The sequence below is a fragment of the Anomaloglossus baeobatrachus genome, chromosome 12 (assembly GCF_048569485.1).
Source record: "Anomaloglossus baeobatrachus isolate aAnoBae1 chromosome 12, aAnoBae1.hap1, whole genome shotgun sequence".
NCBI lineage: Eukaryota > Metazoa > Chordata > Amphibia > Anura > Aromobatidae > Anomaloglossus > Anomaloglossus baeobatrachus.
Window position 1 is genome coordinate 100,395,954 of NC_134364.1, and position 14,997 is coordinate 100,410,950.

Sequence of the window (14,997 nt, forward strand, 5' to 3'; positions counted from 1 at the left end):
ACCTCCGAGCAGTCCCCATGCAGACTATCACCGCCGTCTGCTGACCTTGCTGTCCCAGTCCGGGGCACACACCCGGACCAACTTCAGGCTTTACTACTCTCACTTTTCTGTCACTTCAGCTTCTCTCCTTTTACTTCCCTAACTTGACTGTTTACTCCTTCCACTTCTTCCTCCAAACTCTATCTGCCTGGTTCTTCCCACCTCCAGGGCTGTGAACTCCTCGGTGGGCGGAGCCAACCACCTGGCCCACCCCCTTAGTGTGGACATCAGCCCCTGGAGGAAGGCAACAAGGATTTTGGGTTAGCTAGGTGTACCTGCAGGGAATGTGGGGTGCGTGTGGTGTTGTGACCTGTGACCCCTGGCTTGCCCAGGGCGTCACAAGAACACATGCAGGAATTCAGGCCAACAGCAAAACTAACAGCACCAAACTATATGACTGGCAAGGTTCTGGGAGAGCATACTCAGTAAAGAAGTAGAGCAATTACCCAGAAGATGGAAGATCTGAGGAATCAGCAAGTCTGAGACCCAGCATGGAAGCCTGCACTGTCAATCAACCTTCCAGCCTGGAAAACACAGCAGAGCATCTCCTAGTGTGCAACAAGCTCTGTACAGAGGAATTGTGACAATACGCCTGTTTCTCCTGGTGTACACTCCCCGGTTATCTTCATCATTAACCAGATTCTTTCAGCTTTTGTGTATTTTTAGGTCCAGTGTATTTTATGCTGTGTGCGCTCTAGTAACTTCCTGCTGTCTGTAATGTGGTCACGCTGTCCGGCTTCAGAAATGATCATTTCTCATAAGACACAAGTAACAAAGATGCTGCTTTGGTTTCTGCTCCTCTTTCTAGTTCAGCCATGTAAGTCTTCTACATTTATTGCTATTATTATATAGAATCAGATATCTATTGCATGAAAGTTATTTGCATCGGTCAGGTGTATTTTGGAAAAAAATTACTTGACAACCAACATGGAGGTCAGTAACTTTCCCCCAAAGGTTATCACTTCAATTCAACAGATTTCTAAACTGGGTAGAGGAGCAGAGTTTTTGGTAGCCTATTGAACCTCCTTTGGCCTTCATACCCACAGCATAGATCCCACTAAGTGTTGACATTTCTAGTTATATTAGTCCATGGGCAGCTGGAAAAAATTAGATGGAGGTACTGACCTGCAAAGATCAGCTCTTTCCACCTCTATATGATTATTATTTAGGACTATTAAGACCAGGGACATAAGGAAATCTCACTGTCATGTTTCTGCTACCAGTCCATGAATATGTGCCGCCCCCATGCCAGCAGCCGCCGCTGCTCAGATCCGGGCCTTCAGGGGTGGTGGCTCGAGGGTCTCTGGACCCGGGGGTCTCGCGGACAAGCCGAACAAAATGGGGGACGTAGATGTATGGGCTAGGCCGTAATAGGTTCGTGATGCCACCCACGGTGTGTGGTGAGGTTGAACACCACCGCTACTGTTATGGGGCACCCGGGGGAGATGTTGTGCAGCAACTTGTTAACCCCTCTGTGGGCAGGGATGGTGGGCCCGGGACCCGGTGGCTCTGGTGCAGGGGAGATGGCGACCGCAGGGGATGCTGGTGTACTCACTGTTAGGAAAACACACGAGTCTCTGGTAAACCAAGGTGGTGGTGGGTGGTGGCCGGTGGCCGGTGCCGCGGCCGGTTGCGTTCGGGATCCCCCACCCGGCTGGTGGTCTCTATCCTTTTCCTGCACCATTGTGTAAGTTGGACTTTCCAAGTATAAAACTCAGGAGTCCGCTCCCGGCTGGATGTGGCCTAAGGAGCCGTGCCCACAGATGCTGGCCCGTGGGATCTATGGGCCCTGGCGGTGACCTCTTATCCCTAATCAGTGGGCTGTTGTTTTCTATGAGGGACTTTGGGTGGGACAGGACCTCTAGTCCTGGCCTCAATCGATTAATTAACTTGTTCCACTTGTTTCTGGTTCCTGGCCTCAGGGTCCGAGTACCCCACTTTGTGCTACGGTTTCTGGGTCGGTTCCCCGTGTCGGTACCGGCGGGCTACAACCCTGGAACGGTCCACCTCGGTTCCACCGAGCAGTCTTCCCGTCTCCTGTTGACGGAGACCACCGTCTGCGTCCTAGCCAAGGCACCAGGGCTCCTACCCTGGCACCGCTCAACTTGGACTTGACTGCTGAAGCTACTCCTAGCTCCAGCCCACACTCCTCTTCAAACTGAACTCTAAACACTTTCTGCTTGTTTTCCTGCCCTGGGCTGTCTGGACCCCTGGGTGGGCGTGTCCCAACCACCTGGTCACGCCCACTGGTGTGTCTGTCTGTCCCTAAGGGGGGTGACTAGAGTTTCCTGGTTGGCTGTGTGTTTTACTAGTGAGGGAAGGTGTTATGTGGGGGATTATTTGTGACTATCTGGTTTTGCCAGGGCATCACACTCCCCTGTGATTAAACACAGACCGTCCGCGGACTGTCCGACCACCACCGGTTTATTTTTTTGTACTGCAAAGAGATAAGAACGGGTAAAACATTTTACAAATATAATAACATATTTACATTTCAAGAATATTTTCTTTTTTCTTCCCTTACTGGAGGCATGTTTCTTAAACGTTGCACATACATAACCGGGACGGGACGGACCAGGTCCTTTCCACTTCACCCACCCAAAACAACCTAGCCCTGGTGCGACCACTAAAACACAGGTTAGCACCCCTTGCCCAAGTCCAGGGTAGGTCCCGGTGTTGCCTAAACGGGCCGGGTAAAAAGTTCCTTACCCGACAGCCCTTTTCAAGGGCCCCACGTCCAGGGGACCCCTGACCCGGAGGTAGTCACCGGTTTTGCTGGTGACAGGGCCTCGGCCGACTCTACCAGAGGCCCATCCTCCAATCAGCCTCTCCAGAGACTGCGGTTTGATGAAACGGTCGGTCTGGGGGCTATTTACAAGGCCCAAAAGTTTATGGGTTGGCCTGCAAGTTCTCGGCCATTGTCCTTGGTTTAACTTATAAAACGGGAAACTTTAAAGACATACTGTCCCAACGGGGAACTGAACTGTGGGTAGCCGGGAACCGCTACCACTGCTGCATGGGCCCGTATGGCTCACTGGGCGCCCGGGGGCCAGCATTCTGGGACCAGCTACAATGCATCCCGGAGCTCTGAACTTCTATCGGGAACGGAGGTGATATAGCAGGTGATGCCGCTGCTCCCGGGAGCAGTGCCGGCCGGCACTCTCCCATCACATAGGAAACAAGCTCCAGCTCCGCGCAGGTCAGCGAGGACGAAACGGTCTGGGTACATTTCTCTCGTCGCGACACTGTGCGGGCAGCTCGGCTTTGGGAATTGTGGTGCTCAGGTTCCAACCTGGGGTCATGCTAGTTGAGATATTGGGGTTTTCATCATTTTTTTGCACAGGGCTGCTTTGTCTTAATATTAGGGTCTATCATGACTGCATTATAAGCTGTTGTTGGGTTTAATATGTATTATAATTACTTGTGAAGCGCTATAGCACATTTTCTGCTATGTTGCAACATCATGTGCTTTGAAAATTTAACTAACTTCTGATCTGTTTATTACACCAGCTAGCTTGGTTAGAATCTTGGTCCATTTTATATAGGGAATCACATGGTCTCTTTTTTGTATGTTTTTAAAATTTGTCTATGGTTGTTGTGATACCTTTTGGTGTTGTGTGACACAAATGTGTTTTGATGTTCTCTGATATATAATACATTTTTGATTAATTATATATATGGTGATCCCTCAATTTTTTTGGCACTTCTTTCTTCTTTATTAAACATTAGCTTTCAGTGCCAGGGGTGATCCCAGGATTTGGTGCCTTCTTACTTCTTGAGTAAACTGTGCGGGCAGCTCGGCTCTCATGGGCCCAAACCACGACCACCATTCTCCGAACCTCTGCCTTCCACTCTAGCACCTGTTGCAGGGATTGTGACCGCACACGGACACAGAATCTCGCCAGCTCTCCCGCTCCAGCCAGGCAGCAGTCCCCATCGGTAAGCGATCTGCGTCACACTCTTCCGCGGGGATCCCCGCTCCGCCTCGGGGCGCCGCCGCTCCAGCGGCTGGCGCGGGGCCGGCATCAGGTCTGGGAGCAGACATCTTCCCGCTGCTCCCCCTTGGTCTTTTTCTGGCACTCCTCTTTCAGGCCTGCTAGTTTCGTTTTGCTACTTCCGGCCTCGCTTTCCGGCCGCGTTCCCAGGGGGCGGGGCTTCGGCTTTGGCTTTCGCGGGGAAGAAGACGCTGGGCTGTAGTTTTTCGTGCCAAAATGGCGACTTCTGAAAATTTGGCAACAGATCACCGCTGACCGTCCAATACAAGGCGCACTTCCACAAGGTAAGTGGATGGGTAAGTATCCTGTTTGTGATGCCAAGTTTCAGGGTGTGCCACCCCCGTGTCAGCAGCCGGCGCTGCTCGGATCCGGGCCTTCAGGGGTGGTGGCTCGAGGGTCTCCGGACCCAGGGGTCTCGTGGACATGCCGAATAAAATGGGGGACATAGATGTACGAGCTAGGCTAGTAATAGGTTTGTGACGTCACCCACGGTGTGTGGTGAGGTGGGACACCCAGGGGAGATGTTATGAAACAAGTTGTTAACCTCTCCGTGGGCAGGGATGGTGGCCCCGGAACCCGGTGGCTCTGGTGCAGGGGAGATGGCGACCACAGGGGATGCTGGTGTACTCACTGTTAGGAAAACACACGAGTCTCTGGTAAACCAAGGTAGTGGTGGCCGGTGCCACGGCCGGTTGCGCTCGGGATCCCCTACCCGGCTGGTGGTCTCTATCCTTTTCCTGCACCGTTGTGTAAGTTGGACTTTCCTAGTGTAAAACTCAGGAGTCCGCTCCCGGCTGGATGTGGCCTAAGGAGCCGTGCCCACAGACGCTGGCCCGTGGGATCTATGGGCCCTGGCAGTGACCTCTTATCCCTAATTGGTGAGCTGTTGTCTTCTATGCGGGACTTTGGGTGGGAAAGAACCTCTAGTCCTGACCTCAATTGGTTAATTAACCAGTTCCACTTGTTTCTGGTTCCTGGCTTCAGGGTCCGAGTACCCCCCTTTGTACTACGGTTTCCGGGTCGGTTCCCCGTGTCGGTACCGGCAGGCTACAACCCTGGCCCGGTCCACCTCGGTTCCACCGAGCCGTCTTCCCGTCTCCTGTTGATGGAGACCACAGTCTGCCTCTTAGCCAAGGCACCAGGCCTCCTACCCTGGCACCGCTCAACTTGGACTTGACTGCTGGAGCTACCCCTAGCTCCAGCCCACACTCCTCTTCAAACTGAACTCTAAACACTTTCTGCTTGTTTTCCCGCCCTGGGCTGTCTGGACCCCTGGGTGGGAGTGTCCCAACCGCCTGGTCACGCCCACTGGTGTGTCTGTCTGTCCCTAAGGGGGGGTGACTGGGGTTTCTGGTTGGCTGTGTGTTTCCTAGTGAGGGAAGGTGTTATGCGGGGGGCTATTTGTGACTACCTGGTTTTGCCAGGGCGTCACAAATACATGATCCTTATGAAGAGTAAAAAGCTGCCATAAAGGGATAGACTTGGTTGACCACAATGATATGGTAAAGTCTACATTGATTCTCATGTGTCGGTGACACCAGGGTGTGCCAAGAATACATCCCCAACAGCCTGAATTGTTTGCACCGGTCATGCTTTTTGAGCCATCCAATTTGACCTCCTGTCTGAAATCTGGACGCGATGTTTTCCACCACTCAAAAAAAAAAATCAATTTTTGGACTCTTCTGTCCACTGGAGGTGCCTTTTTCCTCCCATTAGAAATCATTGGCATTCAAACTAGCCATCTGCTGTGATAGTAGCCCATCCACGCTACCGTAATGGACAATAAGTTCAATATATGGACATGTTGGTTCACACTCATGTTGCACTGGACTTCAACGTCTGTGGGTCCAAACGATTCTCAACTTTCTCCTATGACGCTTTCGTAGATGAGTGGTTTACATCCACTGGATCCCTTTTTGTTGGATGTTTTACTTGGTTACACCATTACTGCCTAAACCAGTAAACCTCACAAGGTTGGCAGGTTTAGAAATACTGGCTCAGAATAGTCTAGCACTGTTGTAACTTTTGTTTTGAGTTGCTCAAATCACAAAATAAGGAATCATAAGGAAAGTGATGATTTGATTTAGGCTGTACTCCGGGTCACTTCTCTAATCAAGTGGCCATTTAGCGTAAGCACTGGAGTTCTCATTTACTGTCAACTCATGAATTAACATTGAAGAATCACATCTCCTGCAATTTGACCCACCAGAGGCCAATCACTGATCTTAGCTGGAGAAGAACCAAATATCCTTGCATTGGAACTGGGAACTGTGGAGTCAGCAAAGACAGGTGAAGAATTGTATTTATTTTTATTAACACTTCCCTTAATTTATACTTAGGGGTCTCAAGAGACCTCAGTGCATAAGGAATATTTCTTGAAGGTACTTTTAGTTTGGACCAGTTTTATTTGGACTGAATTTAATCTGTCGTAAGATTTGAAAGAATCTGCTTAAAATTCGCTCAACTGTTTATCACCTATTTTTCTCCTGGTTCCTGAAACTTTCTATATTGCTGAATAATCAGACACGTTTTCCTGTACATGTATCTATAGAAAGTTAAGTAAAAAAGATTACATTATGTGGCATGCTTACACTGCTGTGTTTTTGCAACCCTGGGTGAAGCATTCCTTGCGAAACGCGCTTCAGGAGCGTTGGGTCCCTAGCTCTTCCCCGTATAGGTATACAGCCCTGTATTGCAATAAATATTTATACACTTTAGGCATACGTTTTTTCTTGTTATACCATTACTCTATCCCACTGTGGTTTCAAACCGGTTCTTATTGATACTTTCTCTTTCAGTTTTATATATTCTACATTTTACGCCTGATATATGATATACATATCGGCACTGGAGGACATATATGTAATCGTGCTCAAGTGTCTCGATCCTTAGCCTCACTGTATGATAAAGGACCAAAAGCAGCAGCTAATAGAGATGACTGTATAGTGCCTCATGTATTCACACTATTTTATATATTTGCATCAATAAAGTATTTAATAATTTCTGTTTAGCCTATAGTCTCTTCCATTGGTGATTTTATATATATATATATATATATATATATATATATATATATATATATTAAATTTTGTGTTTGTTTTTTGCACAAATACAGTACAGACCAAAAGTTTGGACACACCTTCCATCTCTAGAACAACTGTTAAGAGGAGACTTTGTGCAGCAGGCCTTCATGGTAAAATAGCTGCTAGGAAACCACTGCTAAGGACAGGCAACAAGCAGAAGAGACTTGTTTGGGATAAAGAACACAAGTAATGGACATTAGACCAGTGGAAATCTGTGCTTTGGTCTAATGAGTTGAGATCTTTGGATCCAACCACTGTGTCTGTGTAGAAAAGGTGAACGGATGGACTCTACATGGCTGGATCCCACCATGAAGCATGGAGGAGGAGGTGTGACGGTGTGGGGGTGCTTTGCTGGTGACACTGTTGGGGATTTATTAAAAATTGAAGGCATACAGAACCAGCATGGCTACCACAGCATCTTGCAGCGGCGTGCTATTCCATCCAGTTTGCGTTTATCATTTATTTTTCAACAGGACAATGACCCCAAACACACCTCCAGGCTGTGTAAGGGCTATTTGACTAAGAAGGAGAGTGACGGGGTGCTACGCCAGATGACCTGGCCTCCACAGTCACCAGATCTGAACCCAATCGAGATTGTTTGGGGGTGAGCTGGACCCCAGAGTGAAGGCAAAAGGGCCAACAAGTGCTAAGCATCTCTGGGAACTCCTTCAAGACTGTTGGGAGACCATTTGCGGTGACTACCTCTTGAAGCTCATTAAGAGAATGTCAAGAGTGTGCAAAGTAGTAATCAAAGCTGTGGCTACTTTGAAGAACTTAGAATATAAGACATATTTTCAGTTGTTTCACACTTTTTTAAGTATTTCATTCCACATGTTTTCATTCATAGTTTTGATGTCTTCAATGTGAATCTACAATTTTTAGAGTCATGAAAATAAAGAAAACTGTTTGAATGAGAAGGTGTGTCCAAACTTTTGGTCTGTACTGTATGTGAATTAAAGACCACATCTCCGTTTTTCTCCGGTGGCTGCATCACCAGGTGGATGATCAGGATCTCTCTCCATTTACACAGCAGTGACTGGAGAGATCTGCGCATGCGCGACCATTTCTCCAACCTCACTGGTAGGAGATGTAGTCCTGGTCTCAATATGTGTGAGAGGCCCAGAGACGGGACCCACATTTACCAGACATTTATGTAATATGCTGTGATCAATCCCGATGTCTAACATGGGAATATTGGTTTACAAATATATAATTGTCCTGCCTCATATTAATCCACTACAATTACTTTATATCAGGTGTCATCTGTAGTAGATCGGGTACCTTGGAAAACGTATCTGGTGCGGAGGGAGGAGAGGTCGTTTTGGGCGTCCATCAGACGGGGATCAGAACCATCAACTGGATTTTGTTACTAGAGGGAAATCTTATTGTTACAACTAAACCTGGAAGATCCATTGAGGATGATGATGTGTTGTCTCAGTATAGAGGACGAGTGAGAAGTGAGGCTGATGGATCCTTACACATCAATAATTTATCAGCGCAAGATCAGAGAATCTATAAAATAGATATACGAACAAATGAAGACGAGAGCATATGTGTACTATTTAATCTTACTCTATATGGTAGGTCGTACTTTCTTTTAATCTGTCTTTCATTGAACCAATACTTTTACCTTTTTCTTTCCTCGTGCTTTCATCACCTTTACACCACCATAACGTTAATCTCTTGCTTGAAACACAATTCTCCCCATCTCATTAAATTTAGCTCTACCTCTAAGAGCAATGATGTTGGTAAGTGCCCCCTTTTCCAACAAAAGTCCGGTTTTCTTTCCTTTCTGCCATCAGTGTTTTCCATCTATTTGTAATCGCACCCTATAGTTTTGCTGTCAAACGGTGCTTAGGTCAGAACTCGCCGAATGTCAGGACTACTTCTGATGCTGTTCACACAGCAGAATCAGACACTCCCCACGATGCTGCTTTTTGGGCTTGAAGGAGTTAATTTCTGCTAGCCTGTGGATTACTGCTTGAGTCACATGAAGCAGGAGACTTATCACAGTCGCCTCCGCCCTTTTTAAGATGGTGGAGCCTGGTCTCCCATGTCGATGATAGCTTATGCGATCCCGGTCCTTGTGCTTTGTTGTCCAGTTGCTGGTGAAATTGTGTGCTGTTTAGTATGTTGTGGAAATTCTCTTGTTGTCTGATTATTTCCTCCCTTCCTTTAGTTTCCTCTTGATCACGTATTGTCTATACCTATGTGAGTGATTGCTGTGAATTTGAGTTTTGTTTTTTCCCCCGATTGTTTATTTGTCTGGGATTAATCATCCCCGTTCCAGCCCTCTCCTGGGTGGAGGGAGGGGTGCTACTGTCGCAGGCGGGAGACAGATCACAATCGGGGGGGCGCTTGAGGCTCTCAGATCCGGGCGGTGGCTGTGGCTCGAGTGTCAGCCGGATCTGGGGCTCGAACAGCCGTCCATCGCCCACGATTGAAAAGGGGATATTTACAGGGGAGTTGTCTGTGACGCAACCCGTGGGTTGTGGTGAGGGATGATGGTGGCACCTGGTTATGGGGCACCCAGGACTAATAAAGCAAGATGGGATCCCCTCCACGGGTAGGGGAGATGTAGTCCCGGGGCTCAGTGTCCAAAACATGGGAGGCAATGACTGCGGGAGGTGGCGTGCTGGGCCGGACCGGTGGGTGTTAGTGTACTCACGAGTCAATGATTGCACACAGGTATGTTGGTAAACCAAGGGGTCAGTGGCCGGCTGCCGCTTCTGGGTGTATTCGGTTCCCACACCCGGCTGGTGTACCGATGTCCCTTCCTCCGGCACTGTGTACTTCTCTTCTGTTGTGGACAACCTTGTGTGGAATGGGGAAGTCCTCTCTTGGTTTTGTTTGGTTGGGAGACGTGCCCGTGAAAACTGACCCTTGGGATCTCAGTGGATGTTCTATCTGGGCTAACACTTTGGAACAACGTCTGGAACTTGCTCCCGCCCTGGTTATTTAGAGAAGGGGCTTGCAACCGTCTTCTAACTAGGGTCCAGGAACCCCGCCTGTGCACGGTTTTCGGACCGAATCTCCGCGGTCGGTACCAGCGGGCTCCAACCCTGTCCCGGTCCACTCTGGATCTCCTGCGACCGTACTCCCGTCGCCTTTGGACACGGTCCACTGCTCACCACCTAGCCTGTAGCCCAGGGCCTCTACCCTGGCTACCCTGCACTAGGCGCAGCCCTCAACCTCCTACTCCTCCTTGAACTCGAACTTCACTCTCCACTGACTGGTTCCCTCCCCCGGATCCTCAAGACCCCTAGGTGGGCGCTCCCAATCCACCTGGTCCCGCCCACTGGTGTGTCCTTCCTACCCTGAGGGGGGTGGCTAGGGTTTAATGGCTGATGGTACCCGGTGTAGGAAGGTGTTGTGTAAGATGTATTACCTTCTGTGACCGCCTGGCGGCGCCAGGGCTTCACACTACTATATCAGCTTTGTTCAGGAGCTAGAGTAAGAATGGCGACCCAAACAACGTAACCTTCAGATGTACCTTTGGGATCAGAATCATTTAGGGTTCCCCTATCATGAGGGCCAGTTTAGGCTCCCCTGTTCCTAGTGATCCCATCACACCCTATCATAGTTGATGGCATCACTCCTGCCAGACAAGTGGTGGTCTGAGACATGCCCCAGCTATTAGAGAAGAACGAGTTTTTTTAAATTCAAATTTTCATAGACAATTGCAGCAAATCAACTTCTTGTTTATCAAAAGTTCTCCAACGTCTTCACTTGATCTTTAAAGATGTGTATGACACTATTCTTCTGCACTTCTGTGCTGTCACACCTTATCTGTACATGTTCTTACATTTTTTATGGCTTTAATCCCTATTTCTGTAGTTAAATTGTTAACTCTGTTGTTCTCTCACTTTCCTGATTCGCCACAAAATGGCTGCTGCATTCCCTGCCACAGCTTTTATACATGCTATAATATTTCCCTCTATTTGGCTGTGCTGTAATATGTGATGTGATAGCTGCAAGGCATTATGGGGTCATCTAATCTTCTGCAATGTGTAAAATTAGTCAATTCACGCAAAGTGAATTGAATATTGTTCAAATTTGAAGGGTTCAGCTAATTCCTAAAAAAATTATGTGAGAGCCAATACCCTATTAAAACCCTTAGTAGTGTGCTACTAGCTGCCAATTATAAATATACTGTATATTGACCCTGGTCTGCTGTTTAGTAAAAAACTTGCTGTATGTTACTGCTGTTGTTTCTTATTGCTGACTTTGGACTGCTATAACTTCTCCCCTGCCTTACGATTCTATTTCTGACTCTGTCCTCTTGGTACTTATATTCGCATTCATCAGGTGACATCCAATTCTGTCCTGACTTAGCTCTTTCTTGTTCTGACCCAGCTCATTGACTTTCCTATGCCAGCTTACTCCACCAGCTACTCCAAGGACATAAACCAGGGGGCACTGTTTAAGTCCATATTCCTTACTGTCAAAGAATGAAGGACATCATCCCCTACGACCTAGAAATGATGTATTAAGCAGAAGTCCCCCTATTACTCCAGACAAGAGTGTTCTAGGTTTCAATAGAGAACCAAAGAAGAAAAACTGAACAATATGGTCACTTCATATATCTTTATTGATGTAAAAATACACACAAATAAATAAAATAAATAGTGCGTAGTAAATAATAATGGACTCCACCCCCTTGAGGAAGTCGCTACGAAACGTGCGCGCGTCGGGGCAGGCGTCGCATAACAGGAGGTGGTCGTGCTCCGTGGCCATTGGTAATTATATTAGTGCTTTATATCAGTGCTTAAGATTTCTATTGACCTTTATTGTGTCGATCCTGACACTTGCTTAATGTTATACAGACTTGAGTATACCTTTTTCTCCTCTGGCCATTAATATCTGAGCCGCCCTCCTCCTCCTATATCTCACCTGCTTTTTTAGGCCATTGGCTTAGTATTTTGTGGAATTCATGCATAATATGCTTATAATGTGTCAGCAGCTGTAATGTTTCTGATTATAAACTATACATTTTGCTGATAGTTCCATTGTGATATCACTGCTGCTATAAACCTTTTGCACTTGACACTTTATTCCATATATATATATACATATAATTTATTATTTACTACGCACATAGCCTCTGAATTCCCATATACTACCCTCTGTCCTATTGTACTTGTCTGAGAAACTTTGATTCATTAATATTGTTATCACATGATATGCAGGTTTTTGACGCCGTTTTTCCAGTTCACAGCTTTGTGTCTTTTAATATTTATTTATTTTATTTATTTGTGTGTATTTTTACATCAATAAAGATATATGAAGTGACCATATTGTTCGGTTTTTCTTCTTTGGTTCAGTATTTAATCCGAATGGTCCCATTGATCCAATATCCCCACGTTTTGGTTATATATCATTGACCTTATATTTATAATATACTGTGAATATAAATGTGGTACGGATTCTATTCTTCTATTTTTGGTGTTTAGGTTTCAATAGAGTGGGGAGTCTCATAAGAAGGAGTCTCAGAGGAACCTGTAACCAGTGAGATGGTAGTAGCAGGTCAGAATCTAGCTGCTGTAATATATGTCTGAGGATGTTGAGAAGAAAAGTTTCTTGAACTTTGGAAGTCGAGCACTTAATGGACTTTAGCCATTGGGCAAGACAGCAGGTAAAGGTCGTCTTCCCACAGAGAGTGATAATAGAGTGACTGAACTTAATGGTAATGAGGGTTTTGGTGAGCGTACACTTAGTAAGTAGGTCTAAGTGCCACCACCTTAAGGTACACCAGTGGTCTGCATGGATAAAAAAAAAAAAGAGAGACTGAGTAAAGCTGCTTACTGAGGCTTCAATGCGGCTGTGGTGAGAAGAGTCGTGAGCTGGATCCACTATCGGGGAAGTCTGACGAGCTGGAGTGATAATGTGCAGCAATAAGTGAATGCAGTTCCTTTGATATGTGAAGTCACGTTGGGTGCAACTCAACTCTCGTAGACCTGAAACGGTATCACACGGTCTGCATCCCAAGTCAAAGATCACTCAGAAAATAGTTGTTCTACTGAAGTTAATAAAAGTAAAATAATTTGTTCCTCGTTATTCTGAAAGGTAAATCCCCTGAACAATCTTCCTTTAAGATATGTGACCATTTATAGGACAACTCTATATTTTGTATGGTCTATTATTACTCGTCATCATAAATGATCACTTCATACTTCAGCTATAACCACAGACGACCAGTCTATATTTCAACCCAATCTTTCTCCAAATTGGCATGTGGATGAAGAATATTTATCACTCTGGTCCTCCTGTCTATTCTTGATGAGACCCAAATAATACACTTTTTGGGATTTCTATTTACGTATAGGAAGATTAATATTTTATGAGTATATTAGGAGCAGAATATAATGTGTGAATGTCTTTCTATATAGAAAAATTATCACTTGGAGACATGAAGATCAGCCCCAGCTTCACTAGGAATGACTCTTGCTCGCTTGGTTTGTTGTGCACCGTAGACAGACGAGATGTGACTATAACATGGAGTCATCTACAAGGCAATCATATCAATGTGACTCAATGGTGACCTCTATGTACCTCCTAGTGATGTGAACGCCACCTATATCTGCACCGCACGTAACCCTATCAGTAACATCTCCAAGATTGTGATCCCCGGAAAGTACTGTAAGACAGGTAAGGCTATTTAGGGTACTATTAACTAATTTGTGATTACCATTGGCAGGTTTTGTAGAGCTTCAAGGCAATGATTTGATTTGGGTTAAATTTGATATTTAATAATGAATTTTTTTAAAAAATTGGATTAAGCCCAACTTTTCTGTTGACTCCTGTCCACGGGTGTCCACAGCTTCTTTTCGCCCAAGTAGCAAGCATGAACTGATGATCTACTAATCGTTAAGATGTCCATATACTTTGGATAACTCTCAGACGAAGGCTTCTCCTCCACACTCAAGCTCACTCCACTAGGCTCAGAGTGCATACGTTCTTCAAGGCGAGAGGGGAATAAGCCACATCCAGGGAAATCTTATTTCCTGTGAGGACATAGGACCGAATAAGCTAAAATCCAACAAGCAAAATACTTTTTTGTAAAAAAAAAAGCTGTGACAGGTAGGGATACCTTCATATACATCAGATGATTGGTCAATGTAGCTGAAATTAGCTGATTTGACCAACGTCCATCTAAAGTGAATGATCACTTTATGAATCGGGAACAATGAAAATTCAGATACGGGCTCAGACTTCTGGTTTAGATATCAATTAATTCATCATTTCTTATTAATTTCAGAGACTTCAAAAACTTCTGGAGTGAAAAGAAATCCATTATGTCTGATATTATCCGGGATTGTGTTACTCATGTCCTGCTGTATCATCACTTATCATATAAAGAGTGAAGTCATACAACCTACTCATGGAAACCGAAGACAACGTCAACACAAAGTGGCACAATAAGGAAGAAATTGTGAAGGAATTTTCTTCTCGAGTGACATTTTGTTTGTAGAAATTGGAAGAAATTTATTGTCGGCTTTACGCCACAATTTTTATATAGCTATGAACTTTATCAAAACTCATCAGGCTAATTCCAGATCTTCAGCGGTTGTCTACCTTCCACTGGTTTCACCATTGGGTCTTCAATTGACCATCTTCCTTGTGTCTAAAAAGATGTATAAGTGGTGGTTTGCTGATGATAGAGAAATTGGATCGAATCCCATCTGTATTATATTAATTTCATCCAACATTTAGATCTTTTGTGGTGACCACTTGCTTGTTGAGTAATTATTGCCAATAATAGAGTTGACCACCAGACATCACACAGAAGCGGGTGAAATAAGTATTGAACACTTCACTAATTTTTTAAGTAAATATATTTCTAAAGGTGCTTTTAATATAAATGTCTCAGTAGATGTTGG

General features: G+C 45.7%; 1 protein-coding gene across 1 annotated transcript; it reads left to right on the forward strand.

Annotated features, from left to right (window-relative positions):
• The first annotated feature begins 816 nt into the window (after positions 1–816).
• Positions 817–14,539, forward strand: LOC142257613 (SLAM family member 9-like). Its single transcript, XM_075329751.1, is given in 5 exon segments — positions 817–856; positions 8,374–8,697; positions 13,507–13,652; positions 13,654–13,765; positions 14,376–14,539. Coding segments are annotated over 5 exon segments (786 nt in total).
• The last annotated feature ends 458 nt before the right edge of the window (positions 14,540–14,997 follow it).